Genomic DNA, 19,903 nt, shown 5'->3' with positions numbered 1-19,903 from the left:
TGTATGCCAAAGAGCTTGGCATAAGTACAACCCCTGTTGTACCTTACAACCTCTACAAGCTTTGTTCCTTTAATTTCTTAAGTAGAACAGCACTCAGCTTGGCTGTAGTTTACACTGCATTTCCTGAGTCCTGGGATTTATCCTCTCCTGTCTACTGCTTCTCACTCTGCTCATAAACCACAACTTAGAATATTTATGACACAGATTTCTGTAGCAATTTATGGGAGTCTTCTCAAGGAAGATTAAAGTTGACTGATCCACTCAAGATTGCTGATTTTCCATTTAGAGGAGTTAGGCATATGATAAATGTTTTCAAAGAAGTTACACTGTGGGAGAGCTGGAATTGGTGATTATAGTTTACTCTTAAGTTTAAAAAATGGGTGGGGAGAGCAAATTGAAAAATTTCATTTAAGCAGTAATTTTGTGGATTCTCTGTACTGTGGATACTGCAGGAAAATTGTGTCCCATCTATTCATGCTGAGAAGGACAGATGAAAAAATGAAAATCTCAATCCTAATTCATGTTCATTAAATTCAAGCCACTGTTTTCTCCCATTTCCAAAGCTGAAATCTTTTTCAGTGGGATATTATTTTGTGGAGGACAGGGTCAGAACAGAAACTTATGTTTTAGTAAAAAAAACTAGTTTTAGGGTAGAAATATCTTTTACTGTTTGTCTGGAAATGCTTGCTAGAGGGAAGGCTCTGTAAAACTTTGGCATACAAACATTTGGTCAGTACATGCCAGGACACAAGTATGCAGTGTGCTGCACTGGCTGGTGTGAGAGGAGGCTGCTAAAAGCACAGTCCTCTTCTCATGATGTGGCTGTCTCCTGACAGTTTCCTTGTATAGTAACTGAACCCATCATTTTAGAAGATGTAATATATTCAAGTCTTGGTTTGCCCTAAAGCCCATGGCCACAAATAGTACCTGGACAAATAAACAGTAATGTTTATAGCAGAGAAAGGCTGCTTGTGAAGATGGGCTGTTTGAGTTGCAGATCCAGGCATATGTGTTCTGTGGACAGTTGGGTTGTTACCCTGAAAATGAAAATGTGAGTCAGCTTGGTGGTCCTCTGTGAATGCTCAACAGGAGTGACACTGCTATTCTGCTTTGCATTCTTGTATTTAAGAGAACCATATAATAATTTGGGTTGGAAGAAACTTTCAAAAGTCTTCTAGTCCAACAGTCCTGCAAGGAGCAGGGAGATTTTCAAGTAGATCAGATTGGTCAGAGCCCCATCCAGCCTGACCTGGCATGTTCCCAGGGATGGGGCATTCACCACCTCCCTGGGCAACCTGGGCCGGTGTCTCACCACACTCATTATAAAAAGCTTTTTTCTTATACCTGGTCTAAGTCTACCCTCTTTTATTTTAGAACTGTCAGCCCTTGTCCTATTGCTACACACTTTACTGAAAAGTTTGTCTGTCTTGTTAGCCCCCTTACTGGAAGGCCACAATCAGGTTTCCCCAAAGCCTTCTCTTCTCCAGAATGAGCAAACCAAGTGTTCTTAGCCTGCCCTCATACAGAGAGGTGTTCCATGCCTCTAAACTTCAGAATGGGTAGTGATGGTATTCTTTGGCTTCCCTCGTGGAAGAGCTATCCTTTCCTTATCCTGGAGCTAAAGTTAGTGCCATTCACAGATTTCTCAGTTCCTCTCTACCAGTATTATTTGTTTCTGAGCCAAAATGAACTGTGGTCAGTGACTATCAATACAAAATTGTTAGTGGAGAATTTTTTTAGTAGCAGCTCACTTTTAGGTTTATAACTGTACCAAAAATACTTGTGTCACAAACAAAAAATCCTCTTTACTGAGATGAGTGTATGTTTTTCACAGGGCACTGCAGGAGTCCCTGGTTTGGCAGGGGCTGCAAGCACCAGTTATTCCCTGCTTTGCTGTGTAATGATGCTTCTTGTCTACCCCCAAGGTGCACCATTTTTAACACCTAGAAATGCTGTCCAGTTTCTAATTGAAAAACTGAAAAATCAGCCTTAAAATGAGAAGTGTCAGCCTCGTTTCAAAAGTTTCTAGTTACAGCCTCAAGTAGCTGCCTACTAAGATTTCTAAGAATGTTTCTGTGCTTAACCTCTATTACTTTTAGTTGTTAAGAATCTTTTTTAAGTCTGTTTCTTTGAGAACCTTTTGAAGTTAAGTAAGGGTAAATCTGAAGGAATGGTGGGAGTGTGAAATGGGACAAAATTCTAATTTGAAACCTGGATTCTTAAACCTTTTCTGAGATTTTTCTATATTGCACTTGCCCTTGCCCTTTCAGTTGATGTAATATGAGAAAAGCCTGTATAATGCAAAATATGAAGAATGTTTTATTCATTTTTGCTGCAAGTGCTAAAAAGGAAAAAAAAAGGAACCCAGAAAAAGAAAATAAGTAAAGCCTTTAAAAATTGTATTTATAGTATTGGTTTCAAAGCCTTGCAGACAGCATCGCATGAAGGTTGTCTAAATACTTGCATCAAGTATTTCAGTAGTCTTTTGGTGAGAATTTAATGTGAAGTTATGCTGTAATTACACATGCACACATCTTTGAATGCTACATATAGAGATAAACTCTGAATTTAAATGGATCTTAGAGGAGCAGCTGAGATTTTGCCGAAAAAGAAGAGTCCTCTAGTCTAAAGGAATACCTTTTCTGTTCCTCCCTGCCTCCTAAATAGTGGTGGAGGGGACACTGTCAGGCTGTTACAGCATTTGGGCTTTGTCTGCTGCCATCATCATATTTACTAATACAGATTTGTATCCATAATTTAGCTGAAGATCTATTTGCCAGTGCGTAGCTGAACACTTCTAGCTCATTTGGCAGTATGTGTTGGCATAGCAGTCATCATGAAGCAAAATGTATGTTTGTATTTGGATCTTGTGGCAGATGTGTAATACAACAGAGCTACTGCTTTGGCATGGGCACTTTGCTGGCTCTACCCCCATTTGAAGTGTTCCCTGGTTATGATCTGTGATTGTGGCTGATATTGATGTTTATCTGCCTTTTCAGAATGAAAAGAGCATCATTCTCTTTTCCGCTTTTTTTGTTTTGTTTGGTTTTCTTGTGATGTTTCAAAGATAGCACAGCATCGTACAAGCACAGTGGAAACAAAACTTTATAATACACTTTTTCTCAACTTCTGTATGCGTTCCGAAAACCATTTGTATCCCATCTATCTCATTTGGTAGCTGAAAAGCTGGGGTTTGCAGTCAAGGCATTAGAAAATGCAGGTGACTGAATTACTGGGCAGGCTCAAGTATGTTTAATTCTTCTGTGTGAGTAAGTACGTATGTAGGGGAAAAAATGATAAAGAGAAGAGGAAATACATACTTGCTTCTCTCTTTTTTTGGTGGAAGTTGAGGCAAAAGAATGAGTTTTACAGAGTGAGCTTAAGGTGTGTATGTAGTTTGCCCTCAAAACAGGGTTTAACTTGTCTTTTTTGGGTAACTAACTTAATTTCCCAAATAAAATTTCTGCTTCTGAAGAAGCAGCACTCTGTTCATTTTGCATTTACAGGGATTTTTTAAAAAGAAATTTCAACTAGGCTCCTTCATTTCTGCCTTTTTGTTAATATTAATGTTACAGCATCAAATTGGAATGCTGTGTCTCAGTTTTAGCTGTCTTTGTGAAGGCAGAGCAGAATGAAGACAGGGGAAAGTCTGAAGACAGGGCTGGAAGGAAGGAGAAGCAGCAGTAGCTTAACTGATTGTTTGCCTTTGCCTTACACAAATGTGGCCATGCAAACACCACACATTAAACAAACACGCTAAAAATTGGTAAAATGAAACTTGGTAATGGGTTATTGAACTGTCTTTGTAAGTTAAATTCTGGCTGTATTTAATTAAGTAAAAATGATATTTCAACCATGATACTTTGTCTTATTAAGTGAAGGGAAAATGTAGGATGAAATAAAACTGTTGCTGCCTTACTTACTGGAGCTTTTATTTCCTCTTATCCATATGTGTATTGTGAGAACACAAAGCATAACAAATAGTGTTTGCACTTAGTTCTGAATACCATGAGGTCTGTGATCACTCTTCTCTCTGTGAAAGCAAGCTTCAAAGCCTTGTCTGGCTGCCCAGAGACTTTGCATTTCTGCACATGTGATGGATGGCTTCGTTGCTCTAATAAAGCATGGCTGTTGTTGGAGGTCGTGGTCACAGGAGAAATGCAATCCATCTTTAATGAGGGGCAGTTCTACAGAGGCCTTGGATGCCAAGACAGAGATGGAGCATTTCATTTTTTGTTTGATGTAGAGAGCCAGTGAAGAGCCACTCTCTTGTTTTACAATTTCTTTTTTAATTAGTGAGAAGGTGGGAGCTGTATCCGGTACAAACATTAACCATTCTAGATATTTTGGCTTAGGTCCCATGTGTAATGAATCTGGAGGTTGCAAATGTGTGTATTTCTATGGCCAGATCGCTGATGAGGTAGGGAAATCAAACCTCTGGCCATGCACAGATGGTGTTAGACTTGCCTGTCTGAGCATCCATCCTTAGGAACTGAGGTCTCACAGGCTGCATGCTAACTAGCAGACAGTGCCTGTAATCAAGGGGAACATTATGGCCAGGGAAATTCTTCAGAGCAATTCCCATCAATTCACATAGTAGATGTGACTTTTGAGTGCCTCTGATAAGCAGGAACTCGTGTTAGGGGAGAATCTGAAGGTGGATCATTTCATTGGCCAGGCAAATGTATGTATGCCCTCCTTTTTGTTTTGTAGATTACTTGCAGATGTTGGACATGGGTTGTGATGAGGGTTACTGGGCCCTTTTTGTTCAGATCAAGAAGCAGCAAATTAAGAGTACCAACTTTTCTTCACTGGATCAGTTGTAGTTGGACTAGTGTACAAGGGATGTAGAACTACACACATTACCAGTCTCCTTACACATTTATTTTGGTTTTTAAGCTGTAAAAATGAGATCATTCTCTCATGGTGAATTTATTTGGTATTTTAATTATATTGCCTAAAGACTATGTCTGAGTGTATGTGGCTGTTTGAGAAGAGGGTAAAATGCTTTCTCAAAGCGTGACGAATGCTAATTATCTTTTTCCCCTTAGCTTCTGCTCTTAGACCTGTGGGAGACAGACGTTATTTAGCAAAGGGAGCGATGAACATCACTTCTTCCAGGCTCAGAAGTTAAAACGTGATATGTGTCTGCTGTGGTTCATTGACATGTCTGTTCTCAGATTTGTTCTTTCAATAAGCATCTCTGAAAGGTGGCAGGAAACACCAGCACTGTCAGTACAGAATCAAAACTAGGAAAGAGCTGTACATTCACAAGAAAATTGGAAATTCAGCTCATGCTTAGACTTTGAAAACCACGATATGTTGTATACCCGTTCCCTGAATTCATCATTCAGGAGTATAATATATTCCACAATCCCAATTTTATCTTTCTTGTGCTTGCTTCATTTATTTAAGCATTGTTTAGTTTAACAGTTTTAAACAAAGCAGGTACAGATTTAAGTATCTAAGGTAATGCTAGTACTGGGCTATAGTTAAGAATGTGTTTTCCTTTGGAATTTAATAATTTGGCAGTTGACCTGTTTCTCTTCAGACCGATTCTTGTGCTGTGTTCATCATCCTTGTATTGGAACAAATAGCACATAAACTCTTTTAGAGGAGGGTTTGCATGTACCAATATTCAGTTTATTTGAGGTTAATAGTTCTTTAAAAATATATTCTTGAAAACAAACATTTTTGCTGTATTTTTATTTGTCTTTCAGGTTGATCCAGCTTTGAAAGAAAAATTAAAACAGAATCCTGTGACATTGGAATCTGAATATGAGGTAAAATAAATTTGTTGCCTGGAGCCCATAACCTTGGCTACCCTTGATTACCCTGGCCGCTGGTGGGTCGTATCTGTCCCTAACTAAAATTAGATCAACCATCTGCCTTTGACTCACTGATGTCCAATAAAAATAAGGTTTTATGTAAAGAAAGGTTTTTGAACACGTAGTGCTTCTTTCTGAACACAGCTTTACTTTGATTTCCAGTGTCAAGTACAGTGGTACAAATAAATTCACTGTTTCTGTGGTTAACCTGGTTTATAAATGTAGAGTTGATGTTGGCCTTAGAGGGAGTGTGTGTGAATGTAAGTCAGCACTTCTAGTGCATGAGCTTGGATGATTAGACCAAATTGCAGAACAATGTGCACAATGTACTTTATGTTATTTCTTGCTTCTGAAATTTATGTGTATCTTTGAAACAACTGTCATTCCTTTTACATGGCTTCAGAAAATTTTATAGAAAAATAGTTCGCTCTTCCATCAACACAGCATTTTCTTCAAATATTACTGAGTTCTGAAATATCTGTTTTAACCAGTTCAGTGTCCAGTCTCATAAATTTTCAGGCCTACAAAAAGCCATGTTAGAAAAACCAGAAAAAAAGCCTCCCTGTGATCAGAAACAAAGAATATAGCTATTTAAGATTATTCTTAATGTTTTAAAATTATTTGAATCACATGTCCAACTAACACTTTATTTATCTCTGTGGCTTTTATACTGAACACAGATTTTTGTTTTCTTCCCATACCACATCTCTGTCACAAGCCTTTGAAGATCTCCATTACACCCATTGCTCTCATACTTAGGTGTCCAAATTGCAGTACCTGAGCTTGATAATCAAATTTTTCTATTTTATTACTCTTTTGTAATTTGTCTGAAATAAAAATAAAACTTACTTTTTGTACATTCACAGGCCTAATTTCACAAAATATTTGCTAGTTTTTACCATTATTGCAAATAGTTTTGGGCTCTCCCCTGCTATAAAGAATTGTGATTTCTGATGCAGGGAATAACAAGATGGAAAGTTCCAATGGAGACTCAAAACTTACAAATCCATTAAGTTCTGATTGCTTCTGGGATTACTGTCTCTCAGTTTCCATTCAATATATTGTAAGGCTGCTCTGATTTATTTATGTGGAAGAAAAAATGAAAAGAACCACAAGCAGTAAAAAGAACCACATCTCAAACTCAATATCTAACCTCAAAATCAACAGATCTGTATTCAGATATACCATACTCGTTCTTCAGAAATGAGTAAATAGGTTAAGGATAATATTTAAATAGCCATAATTCCATTATCTTTATGGATAAATCAATGCTAATAAAATACATCTGGCATAACAATATATTACAAGCCTTCTTAGGTAATGAGACTCTTTTCTGATGGACAGAAATGACAGAAGCAATCTTACTTTTTCTTAATCTAAACTGTAGAGAATTCCCAGACTGAAATTCTTCCAGAGTAGTGTTTGGGTGCAATAGAGGGCAGATCAGTTCAACAAAACAAATGGATTTGTGTAATGAAAATAGATTTGGATTATTGTTTTGAAATCTAATATCAATATATACTTTATTATGCACACCAGCTTGCATGCACATTTAAATTTCTTTCTTCAGTGAAACTTGTGAAACTACCAGCAGTCATGCACATAGTTTGCAGGCTCTACACTAAGTGTGTGACAATATTAAGTCACTGTTACCTCTTTATTCTGTTGGATGAAATCTAACCAATCACCCAGTTACAGCTGACATTTAGGAGAGTAGTTTTCTGTGGACCCCATCTTTTCCAGTCTAGAGGGGTTTGGGTAGACATTTTTCTCCTTTCTTTATTTTTGACTTGTCCAAAATACAGTTGTTAGGAGCACCTTCTAATTCAATATATAGGTCACATTGAAGGATTACACTGGGTGGCTGTTACTAAATATGGTGTGATAAGAGATCAAGGGCAGTTAAAAAAAAAGTTGCTGTTTCGATATGTAAAGCCTTATTTTACAATATTATTAGCATTATATCTGCAGCTGTTACTGAGGATACCATGCCAGCTCTTTTGAAGCATGGTTGCCTGAAAAATGCAAATGTCCTTTGGCCCTCCCCAAGACTTTAAAAATATCTGACTGTCCTTACAGAAATGTGCATATTGAATTCATACTGGATTCTTCTAGAATGTCATAATTTCTTCTGTAAGCATACATATATGCCAATATTTCAAACATGTTGAAGGCTGCATTTTGTCTCTGATGTGGTGTTCATGATGTAAAAAGATATAATCACAGACCTAATTTATTGTGAGGAAATTAACATGAAGACATTTTCTTACCTTCTCATTTACTAAATTATATCTTCTCAAACTATAAAAGGTTTATTTCGTACAGGAATGTTTCTGGTCAGGGTACTATGTTGAGGAAGGAAGAATTTACATGTGAATTCATACTGCATTTCTTCTATCTCAGATCTGTTAATAATGGTATTTATCTTGTGTCTTGGGCCATGCCAGAGGAGCAGGCTACCTTTGCATACACTCTCCATTGTTTATGCATTCCTCTAACACGCTTTTGTGTCCTCATATGACCAATTAGTCCCTGCTGCTCCCCTTTGCCTAATAAATCACAGCCCTGTCCACTAGTGATGCTGGTACTAATGTGAATGTAGTTCTGCTGCTGAGCTGGGCCTTGTAGAACACACTGTAAAAGATGTCGAGTGTTTGACCTGTGACAAAAGTCTGAGTATTTTATTTGAAAGGACAAATATTTGTTTGAAAAAGGGAGATAAAAAACCTGATTAATATGATGAGTGAAAACCATTCTTGTGGTTGTTTAGCAGTCATAGTACATTCCTCTTCATATGTTTAATGCTGTCTCAAAACAGCATTCCTTATTCTAGCACTTGGTTTTTGTACTTCTGTAAAATTAATGGTCTAATAAACACCAAAAAAACTGGCCTCAGTTACATCAGACCCCAAAATATAAAATTGTAGTTAAGGGGTTTTCTAGCAAATAAAAGCTTCCTTAAGAATTTACTAACACTTTGCTGTGAAAAAAAAAATCATTTAAGTTTGAATCAAATATGTGATATTCAGTGGGAATCAATAGCAATTGAAAGTAGAGGAAAAAATATTCCAATAAATAAAAACTGTTTCCATTGCTATGGAAACACTAAATGAGTTAGTCATAAAGCAGGGAAGACTGATAAAAGATGCTAAGGGCATCAGAGCTGTCTGATAAGTAATCTGACAAGGATGGGGGTAAGAGGATGGTGTTGCAGCAAACCAAGAATAAAATAATGAGGATGTAAAATAGTGAGTAAGCATGTTGGCAAAGTAGCAACATGCAAAAACCTATCTGTATTTTTTTAGAAAAAAAGTCCTTTGTGTTCGAATCAGATGTGCTTCCAAATCCCTTAATAATCAAACAAGATGTTAAATACCTACTAGACTGTGCTGGTTTACAGCTGTGTTCTAAGAATGGGCTTGGAAGACTTCAGTGGCTGCTGAAAATTTCAGTCTGGGAATGATGGTTCTCTGGGAATCATCACTAGGCAGGAAAGTGATACTATTAAAAGAGTTCTGGGAAATTTGGGACATACAGGCACTATTGGGTACTGTTTTCAGTGATGTGAAAGAAATTGTGAAATCATTACTAATGTGCAAGTGATACAAAAATATTCCAGTGGCAGGGAGGGAGAGCTGTTCATGTTATTTGCTAACATGGGCCTGTTAAAAGTGCTAAGTACCTTCTAGAGTAACTGAATATATTTATTTAAAAAACTGAAAATGCAGCAACTCTGAAAAATATTTAGGAGTCAGTGAATAAATAATTCAGCTTGATCTTCTAGTGTGATCTTGTGGCACAATAGCTAATTCAGTGTATGAATATAAACAGGAATGGTAGATGTAGGAACAGGTGATTTTACTTCTGAGTGTGGCAGATGAGGCTGATGAGGCTGGGACTGAAATTCTGGTTCTCCTTTTGGTATCTGGGTTTTGAACAGGGCTTTAAGAACAGGTTGCTGAACAGGCTGACTGTACTAACTTAGGGCTCTAAAAATTCCTTAAAAGAAATTAAAGAGTTAAATAGTATTAAAGGTACTGAGAATAATGGTGTTTTCATATAAATATTTCAATAGGAAGAAGGTGATAGCAATTGAACGTTTTTTACTGCAGAAAATATAGTAAAATTAGAAGTAAGATCTGTTCTTAATAGCTGGGAACATCATTTGACTACAACAGCAAGAAAAATGAGTCTTCTGTGTTTCAGAATATCAAAACTGTAAAACTTTACAAAGTTTTTCTTCAACTGGTTGCAAGGATGGCATAATTGACATAATGGTCAAATAGTCTGCAAATGGTCAGACTGGAGAATGCTTCTTTCTTGACTTAAAGAGTATGAATGTTGAGAAGGTTTTGTTCCTAATAATTTGATAAATCACAAAAAGTCAACAATAGCTTGGGATAGAAGTGTTTTAATTGTTTGTCCTGAGAATTACAGCAAAAGACTTGTAATTGCAGTATTAAAATGTATATTGAGGACAGTTGAAAATATAAAAGTAGGTATATGGAGAGATGTTTTGGGAATATAACCTATATATTTACTGTCTCAAAAGATGAATTTGATTAAGCTCTTCTGAAAAAGACTCAGGCCACTTATTGCTCATTTGACATAACTTCAGGGATTGTTGTGCCAGCAGAATGGATGAAACTTTTTTTTCAGGGAGTGACAGTGTAGCAACACAGTAATTGCATCCAAGTGTGTGGACAACAGGAGTGCTCTAGAAAGACATTCCTGGATCCCAGTCATTGACATCTGCAAGTGTGTTGTTGCTGTCATTATCAGTACAAGAGGATTACTGATTTTGTTCAAGAATTAACAGATTAATGTACTGAGTTGATTTGCTTCAATGTCTGTGAAGATATTGGTGGCTAAATGCCTTGAGCTGTTTGAGAGCTGACAGAGATGTTGGGAAGATATCCCTCCTTAGTGACTGTCATGACAATAAATAGGTTTAGATAAATGGAAGAAGTTGAGATACTTTTTTTCTTCTTTTAACCACTCTTTTCCTTCCATGCATTCTTCTTTCTTGGTGCATTGTCCAGCCTAGCCATTAGATTCCAACTGCCCTCCAGGTTGTGTCTGGGACAAGCTCAGTTTCTTGTATTTCAGTTTATTCACGTGTGAAATGCTCTTTTATGTTTTTATTTCCTTGTGACTCTTCAACACGATGTTTTGTAGAGAAGTACAAAGTTCTCTTATTTTATCATCAATAGAAACTGCCATGGGAAAGGATTTTAATTCAAATAGTTTGTGTTAGGCATTTTATTCTGAGTAGATGTACAGTCCATAGCCAACCTATAGTTTTGACCTTTTCTTCTTGACATCTCAGTAGTTTCCTGTACCGTAGTTCAATGTGTTCAATTTTTAAACGATCTTCATAGTTTTTCATAGAGAAACACAAGAAGGTGGAATTTGGTGATGGGTATGTCACAGGAAGAATTCTGGTGGAAAAGTCTCTTGCAGGAAGAAAGCCTCCAGAGTGAAGTTCATAGGGTGTCACTTTTTACTGGTGCTGTTTCTGGAATGCATCTCTATTTAATAGTCCCGTAAATTCTTTTGTGGTCATTTCTTAGCACAGGATTTTTTCTTAACTGAGAGCTTTTTCTTTTATATATGTTGCATTTGCACTTTCCTTATCCAGTGAGAAGACACTGATGTCTAATGGACAACAAGGTGAGTGATTATCAGTCAGATTATCAGTCAGACAGCAAACATGGTTGGGAGTGTTACGAATTATCTCTTCTCATCACCCTTTCTCCTCTCTCCAACAGAGAATCCTTAGTATCAACTTGCATTCCATGTGTGTTTTCTTGGTTTTTAATGCCACATGAATTGACCACCTCTTACCATGCTAGGGCCAGCACTGTGTGTTGTCTCAGTCACAAAAACCCCCAAAAGTTTGAGTAGGGCAAGTTGTATGCACACATCATGGCTGAATTCTTTCATTTCTTGTGTTAAGGAATGCTGCTAGCTTCTGCCAGGCAGCCAGTATGGGGAACTTGTGCAGCTGGCTAGGTGAAAATGTTAAGCACTTCTGTCTTGCTAATGGTCCTCCAGTGGGGAATTGTTGGATCTTTGGTATGAAATATCTCTGAAGTAACTTTAGTGTAGTCTGTGGGAATTCAGCTACACAGCTGAGGCCGTGTATTTTCTCTCATGGTCTCCTTCTGAAGATGATACAGCAGGACAGATAATTTTGAAGGAAGTTCTTGTCTCACCAACCAGGCAAAGTAGCTTTTTGCAAGAATCCTGTTTGTTTTTCTTAGATTTTTTTCCTCTGTTTTTGGCCAATTTCAAAAACACTATCTGAAGTATTTTGTGATTTCCAGTGTACTTCCAGATGATGTCCACGTGGACAATCAAGTCTAACTGTGAAATGCTTAAAAAAATTATTATACAATTCTTGCATGTTCTTTGCTTCTCAAATTATTGTTACCCATCATAATTTAATGTTCAAAAGTATACTATAAAAATGTACTCTGCTTTAGCAAGTTACTGTCAGAGAATGAGTTGCTGCTTGTTCTAACAGGCTTACTGATCAAACAGAAAAATTATATGCAAGATTCTGGTGGAGGCTGACCATGGAGTTTGCATACTTCTTAGCTAAATAATCAGATTTCTAAAAATTGAATGAAGACGTTCCCTAGTTGAACCCCTGACTTCATTGTGTGTCTGGTAAAACTTGGTATTTGCCCAGGTATAGCTGGGAGGCATCACTGAGGAGTTCACAGGCTGAGGGAAATGGTGTTGCTAAGTCAATATGTAATAATCCATCTTGCTCATAGCATCTTCCCCTGAAGTCATCAGAGAGCCAGTGTCCCCCTGTGCCATCTTACAGCTCTAACATAAATGGTCTTTAAGCACAATGTACTTCAGCTTCCAGCTCTAGAAAGACCCCAGACCTTACCTTCTAAAACTTCATGCTTGTAAAATTTTAAAAGATGCCTTGATCTTTCTAAGACAGAAGTCTTTCGGATTTGGTTCGAAGACCTGTTGGTTCTAATAGAATGACAGGTAGAGTTATTCACATATTATTTGTGAACTGTACATTCAGCAGTATTGCTGAGAAGTAGCTTTACTGTTACTGGCAGTACAGTATGGGAATAATGCTCCTATTACTGTCTTCATCAATTAGAAAGGGGATGTTAGCTGCAGAGAAGAAACAGGAGGATTTTTTTCCCTATGAGAAATTGCCCAACAGCACAAATCAAACAGTAACCATTGATATTACTGAAAAACTATTTATGGCTGAAAGATTTGGAATTGCCCTGTTAATATTTAGCCCAAATCATAGTTTCTCAACAGGGAAAAGCCTTCTGTTTCAGCATACAAATTGATAAACAAATTCTGGAAGAGAGGTGAGTGGAAAATCAGCAGGGAAGTGTAGATGAGAAGCAGAAGTCCTAAACTACACTAACTGTGTGAATGTTACCTGAACCATCTGAGACCAGGGTAGAGGGGGGAGTATGTGAGAGGCAGGAGATTGGGCCCACCAATTTCAGAAGGGTCAACTGCTTGGTAAAGTTTACTGCTGATTTAAAGGACTGTGGTTACTTTAAAGTAGTTTCTTAATGGCCTGGATTTAAGTTTAATTTGACGCTGTTGTTGTAAACCTTCTCTAGTTGTTTCTTTTCTTATGCTCACACACTTCTGTTAGTAGTTTCATGGTGGTAACTGATCATTTCTTGTTGTGGTAATGTCTTAGCCCTTTGCTGTGGTGTTCATTGCAGCTTTTCCCTCTCACATAAGAAACCTTGTTTTTCATATCACTTCAGAAGGAAAAACACCATGTGTGACTCATGGGTCTCATATTTTTTTTATCCTGGTACACCTCATCCTTTTTTTATTAGGGTATCTTTTTATCTTTATTAGAAGGACAGACTGTGCCAGATTTTATATACAGAAGTTAAAAAAAACTGCCCACACTTCGAAGTATTCATAGTCTTAGGAAGTCGTTTGAAGTAAACCATTTCATTAGTGTCAGGAGGGCTTTCTGGGCTCCAGATAGGGATGTGCTGTAGAAATCTGTATGGTCTTCTTAGCAGCAACAGAAATGTCATTTTTTACTTCTGCTGGTCTCCTGCACTGTTAAAGATCACACATCCCCTTCAGTCAAGTTCACGTTTATTTAGTTGAAAAAGTGCTGCAAACATCCCAAAAGTCTGTCCCTGGCTGCTCCTATTTTAGAGACTTGTGCTGCAGTAACTAGGTCAACCCTTTAGAAAGTTTAATACGATATAAACTTAGCAAGACCAAGCAGTCAGATTTGGGAAATTCCTTGGTCCACTTGACTTGGCTAGGTCTCCCAAGTAGTGAATTTAGAGATAAATCTTAGTAAGCAGCACCTCTCTTTCTGGGGCAGAATAACCATAGCTTGATAAATCTTTTCTATACAAGGGAAATGAAAACTGTCCTAAATGTACTTAATTGCTTTGTTAAAAGTGGAATTTGCTGAATTTGGGATGTTTGATCTTGAAGTTGTACTGCTGCAATCATGCTATTATTTATGTTGGACCTTTCTGAGTTTCATTTTTGCTTAGGAAAAGAAGACACACTGAAAGTAAATGACCCATGCATGCATTCTCTTGACTTTGTCATAAAGCCTATGAACCTTTTGGACTGAGAAGTCCATCTTGGGTGATCTGCAAGTGTAATGCATAAATGGCACTGGATTATCCTCTGAGATTTATTGTAGTTTTTAAGAGATTTTGAATTTTAAGAAGGAAAACTGCTTGTAAATTAGGAGGAAATCATGGCAAGGGCTAATTCCAGATGGAAGTCTGTCTCATGTTATTTTCTCTTATGCTAAAAATGCAAGGCTGTGTAATCCTGCAGTTTTAACTGAGTGATATAATTGTTTAGTTTACTGAGCACCTTGTATCACTATAACACCTTCACATGAAGCTATGAGAGTACTCTGTGAACATTAATTAAAGTCTGTGACACCTCCTAGGTGGAGGCAAGTCCTGTTTACACGCTTTGCATAGGGAAAAGGTTGCACAGACAAACCGGTGGTGCAGTTCCTCAACACATAAAGACATCACACATCTTCTCTGACACAGTCACTCAAAGATGTTTCTCTTCTCTCTTCACCCCATGTTTCCTTCAGCCAGTTCAAGTGTTTCAATAGTCCTGTGCTTCTATAGGATTTCTTCATAAGCAGTATGGATTTATTTTCCTAAATTGTTTTGTTGTTTCTGGTTGGACCACAGCCCCACATGGTTGAATTGGCATAATTAAAGGGAAAATAATGCATGGGGAAGGTCTCTTAAACCAGTTCATCATAGCTTAATTAATTGTGCTATAGATGAATGCTATTGGATCCCACTGAACTAAGCACCAAAGCCTCTATTGGTTTTTGCCAGTCTTCAGTAAAGTCAAAAGGAGAAGCAGCTCTCTGGATGCTTACATGCCAGTCACCCCTCACCCCCCACAATTATTCCCTTAATGAACATAAGCCAATCTTATTCTGGCCATATTTTGCTGCTTACTAACTTGCTTGTTTTCTAATATCATAAAAACTAAACATTCTCTAATTGGGAAAAAACCCTTCTTTCTGAACTGAGGATTCAATCACTAATCACGGGCTATTAAATTGCAGATTATTAAATCACTAATTGCAGATATTAAATTATGTCACTTCCTAGGCAAAGTAAGTAACACCCAGTTTATATTAAGAAAATGAGATGTCAGAAAGATGGCTCTGTGAAAGAGTTATATAAAAAACCCCACTAAAGCCATATCAGTGTCATGATGAAATTAAGATTTTCAATTATACACAAGACAGCAGATTTATTGTTAGCTGTAATTCTGTATCTCTTCATCTATATATCGTTATAGATCTCCTCAATATACCTTTTGTCTCTTCAAGCTTTTTTTGACACCTTCAAAAAGCAGACTGTTCAATTGGTTTAATTTACAGCCATGAGGGTATTTTTCCCTGGCTCATCTTTTGTCTGCAAATGGGTTTGCTTACTATAATGATGGGAAATAATTGGCTCTGTATATCAGAGCTATTTCTTTCTCTAGTGTTCATCACGGAATTTATTTCATCAAGCTGTAAAGTGAACAGGATTCTCTTATCCCTCCTTTCACATGTGAGAAACTGAGACTAAAGCTAGGAATTTTTGCAAGTGGCCACCTTGAATTTACTCAGCCTGAACACTAATAGTTCTAAATGAATTTCTGCAGATTTCAGCTTGTGTATTGTGGCATGAAGACTATCCTGCAAGAGTAGAATTCAAACTCTTTTTAAAATTTTATCTTCTTTTAAGGCTGTCAAAGGCTTATAACTTGTACTTAAGGCAAGCATTTGAACCAGCAATTAAGAAGTGAAGGTCTTTTTATGTCCTTTTTGGTATCTTTGCACCAGTCAAGCCAGTTAATAAGTCTTAAAAGTCAAGTGTGGCAAACAGTTGAGCATATTTTTCTTTTTCACTGTGCCTGTCTGAATAACTGCATTTTTTCCCTTCAATTTACAGCTTCTGTCAGTCCTGTACTCTTAGGAGGCAGTTTAGCTGATTTAGGGAGTGAATCAGTAGATTTAATGGACTATACTGGTCTTACTTTAAACAGCTAATTTTCAATATCCTTTGGGCTATTTGAGACAAGCAAGAAAAGTGCTGCTGATCTGATCTGATTACATTTCATTGTAGTCTCCAATGATTGAGTGTTTAGTACATTTGAATTGGGAGAAGAAGTATTTTGGATTTTAGCCTTCTAGTTCATATGAATTACAGTTTAGTAAAAGCTGTAAGTAGTTTAACATGTGATGTCTTCATAAAGTTAAGTAGGCAGAGTCGAAGCGGCTCAAATGAAAAAAAGAAATAAGAAATTAAGAAGACCTAGCCAGATAAAATGAAAGATGTTGACTTCAGCTTCATGTGAGATCAGAACTAGCTGCTTGCCTGGATTCTCACTGTACAGCTCAGGCAATCTGAAGGAGCTGTGTGACTTTGCAGCTTGTGCTGCACCTAATTAAGTGGACTGTCAATCTGGTTTTATTCTCATCGCTAAGATGAACTTAAAATGTAGCTACATGCATGTCTTTAGCTTACATCTAATGTAGCTATTTATTCTGGGATGATTCTGTTGTAATAATTTTCATGTCAGTGACTGAGCAAAAAGGGTAGGGTTTTACTCAGTTGTATGTGAGATGGTGTCTTGGTTTAACCCCAGCAGCCAAGCCCCACGCAGCTGCTCACGCAGTCCCCATGGTGGGATGGGGGAAAGATTCAGAAGGTAAAAGTGAGGAAACTCATAGATTGAGATAAAGACTGTTTAATAGCCAAAGCATAAGGTGCTGGTGTAAGCAAAGCAAAACAAGGAATTAATTTACCAGTTCCCATGGACAGCAGCTGTTCAGCCATTCCCAGGAGAGCAGGGGTCCATCACATCTAAAGGTTGCTTTGAAAGACAGACTCCATCTTTCTGAATGTCCCCTTGTTCCTCCTTCTTCCCCAGTTTACATGCTGAGCACAGTGCCATATGGTGTGGGATATCCCTGTGGTCAGTTGGGATCACCTGCCCCAGCTGTGTCCCCTCCTGTGCACCCTCAGCTCACTGGCAGGTGGGGTGGAGTGAGAAGCAGAGGCAGCCTTGGCACTGTGTGAGCTGCTCAGCCATAATGAAAACGTCCCTCTGTTACCAACATTGTTTCCAACACAAATCCAAAACATATCCCTTTACTTGCTGCTGTAAAAAAATTTAACTCTACCCCATCCAGAACCAGCAGAGATATGTGAAAATAGCTGTTCCATAGGAGAGCATTGCAGAACAGATTCTCATGTCCCCTTTCAGTAGTGATACTCCTTCTTATGCTTATCCACATGCAACAGGAGTGCTCTGTTATTCCAAAATTGGATATCATCAGTTCAGAAAGTTGGAATGTCAAATAATTCTGCCTTCTGATGACTGATAACTATCCCATAAACTAAATTTTTGCAGATACTGTCCCATGGTAGTAAGGAAGGTGCTTTCTTCTTGAATTGCAGTAAGATACTACAAAGAGTTTATACATGACACAAAATGTTAATGATCTCTATAAATACAATGACAATAAAAAATTATCATCTTCTTGTATGCATTAGGACCTTTATTTCTTAATTGATTAATAGATCTTATTTGTCATCTCAGGCAGTGCCATTCATTGCACATAACCCTTGGTTGTTTTATTCTGTCAGTGTATCCCAGTGTGTTTTCTAGGTACCTTTATGATTTCTATTGGAAACTGCCAAGATACTTTCTGGTGCTGGTTTGCATGGATACTATAGTTTTTAAATGCATCCTGGTTTTGACAAACCTTCTCTCTGTAAAGCCTCTGTGAAGTTTCAGGAACAAATTAATATGAACTTTTTGGTAAAGATCTTCAGCACTCATGTCTCTTTTGATAGACTTCTTTACGTAGCCTATATTTAGATACCACAAGTTTTGTTGTACTTACTTTAAAAGTTGATTAATGTTCTGGCTTCGGGAGACAAGCAACTTAGGAATAGTTGAGATGCTCACAGGTGTGTGATACTTTTGTGTTGAATTAAATCAGCATGCATCTCTTCAGTTAAAGCACAAGGTTATTTTAAGTGTAGTTTCCTTGAAGCCTCCATTAGAATCAGATGTTAAATTCTGAATTTGCAATCAGAGGAGATAGTCACTGATGGATGATGTGTACCTTTCCTCCTTCTCTCTCCTTTCATGTCAGTTCAGATCCCTTTTGGGGAAATGAAGTACCAGCTAAGCATAAGATGTATAAAGTAGTAAAGACAATTCTTCAGAAAGACCTATGCCAACTCTACAAAAAGTTCAGTTGCTCTTACCTTGTGAAAGTCTGCTGTGTTTGTGCCTGTGTTCTCATATATCTTCTGTAGAGTGTTGCTTAATTTCTTTTGATATCTGACTAACCTCATTGCAGTTTCCTCAATTGTAGAAGTGTCAGGAAACTTTCACATAAAATGAACTAAGCAGTAGGTCTATTCTGTTACAGCTGTTGAATTTTTCTGCAACTATTATTCAAGTCCCTGGGTGTTTGCCATTTATTTGAATAATTGATAGTAGACAAATTAGGCCACAGGCTTAGGGCAGGGTGAAGTATTTTCTGGTGTATTTTTACAGCATTTGCTGAGATGAGGCCTTGATCACAGGTCAGGTTTGAGTCCCACTGCAGTAAGTACCATTCATTACTGGAATGCAGTGTTGCTCTGTTTAGTAGCACCAAGGACAGCACTGATTCTGGCAGTGGTGCAGACCCTCTCCTCAGTCTCCCCACCATGTCCAATGTGCTGTTCCACAGCTGGCATGTGAGACTTGAGGTCTGTGTCCTGGGAAGGGAAAGCTACACCTCTGCCAACAGGACTGTGGAGATGCAATGTTTGTGGTCTTTGACTGCAGCATGTGGTAGGTGAGGTCGTAGGGCGCCTGTTCTTCATTTATGTTGCCTCTAAGTCATTGGTAGGTCTGAGGGGGGAATGACAGGAGTAGGCAAAAAAAAGGTAATTAAATCCAGTTTTCAATACCTGACAGTTCAGTCAGGTAGCATATCTCATGTATGACTTAGTAAGAAGCCTGTCTGTGGTGGCTGGGTGCCATGGGAAACTAGTCAGCAGAAAGCATTGCATACCTCTCTCAAGTTAAAACCACATGGATTGGAGGGGTTTGCACTGTTGCTGTCTCTCTTTGTGCTAGATAATGAATCTTTTCCAGCATGCTTTGTATTTTTGTTGACAGGATACTTCAGCTCACTAATTTCTAATCCTTCTGTTTGAGCTATACCTATACTTGTCACTCCTGCTACTTCAGTGTTTGGCAGACTTGCAGTTGAAGAACAGATCAGGAAAACAACGTGAGAGGAGAAAAGTGAATACGAGGTATCTTCAGTCTTGCTCAGATGCTGCAGTGCTTCCTGTCCTTAAATGCTACTTACCTGCTGACAAGCAGATGCAGTAATGCCTACCTTAGTCATTTATGTAGCTATATGGATAACTACTAGGTTTTTCTTCCTTGTTGAACTTCTCATGCAGGGTAATTGAAAGTTCATCAACCCAATAGTGATATTGAGTTTCTTGTGAAAAATATCAATTTGG

General features: G+C 37.8%; 1 protein-coding gene across 7 annotated transcripts in view; it reads left to right on the top strand.

Annotated features, from left to right (window-relative positions):
- The window catches only part of LOC135303095 (cytochrome c oxidase assembly protein COX16 homolog, mitochondrial), a 45,788-nt gene that overhangs the window by 25,438 nt on the left and 447 nt on the right, over positions 1 to 19,903 (top strand). For all 7 annotated transcript variants that reach the window (XR_010364617.1, XM_064424399.1, XM_064424394.1 and 4 more), the window contains one exon: positions 5,721 to 5,783. Coding sequence is in view for 6 of the 7 variants with exons in the window: in XM_064424399.1 (XP_064280469.1) it covers positions 5,721 to 5,783 (63 nt within the window). In the remaining variant the exon portion in view is untranslated. The remainder of the gene's footprint in view (positions 1 to 5,720; positions 5,784 to 19,903) is intronic.

This window comes from Passer domesticus, chromosome 6 (assembly GCF_036417665.1).
Source record: "Passer domesticus isolate bPasDom1 chromosome 6, bPasDom1.hap1, whole genome shotgun sequence".
In the NCBI taxonomy this organism is placed as follows: Eukaryota; Metazoa; Chordata; class Aves; order Passeriformes; family Passeridae; genus Passer; species Passer domesticus.
This window is presented reverse-complemented; position numbering and strand designations above follow the sequence as displayed.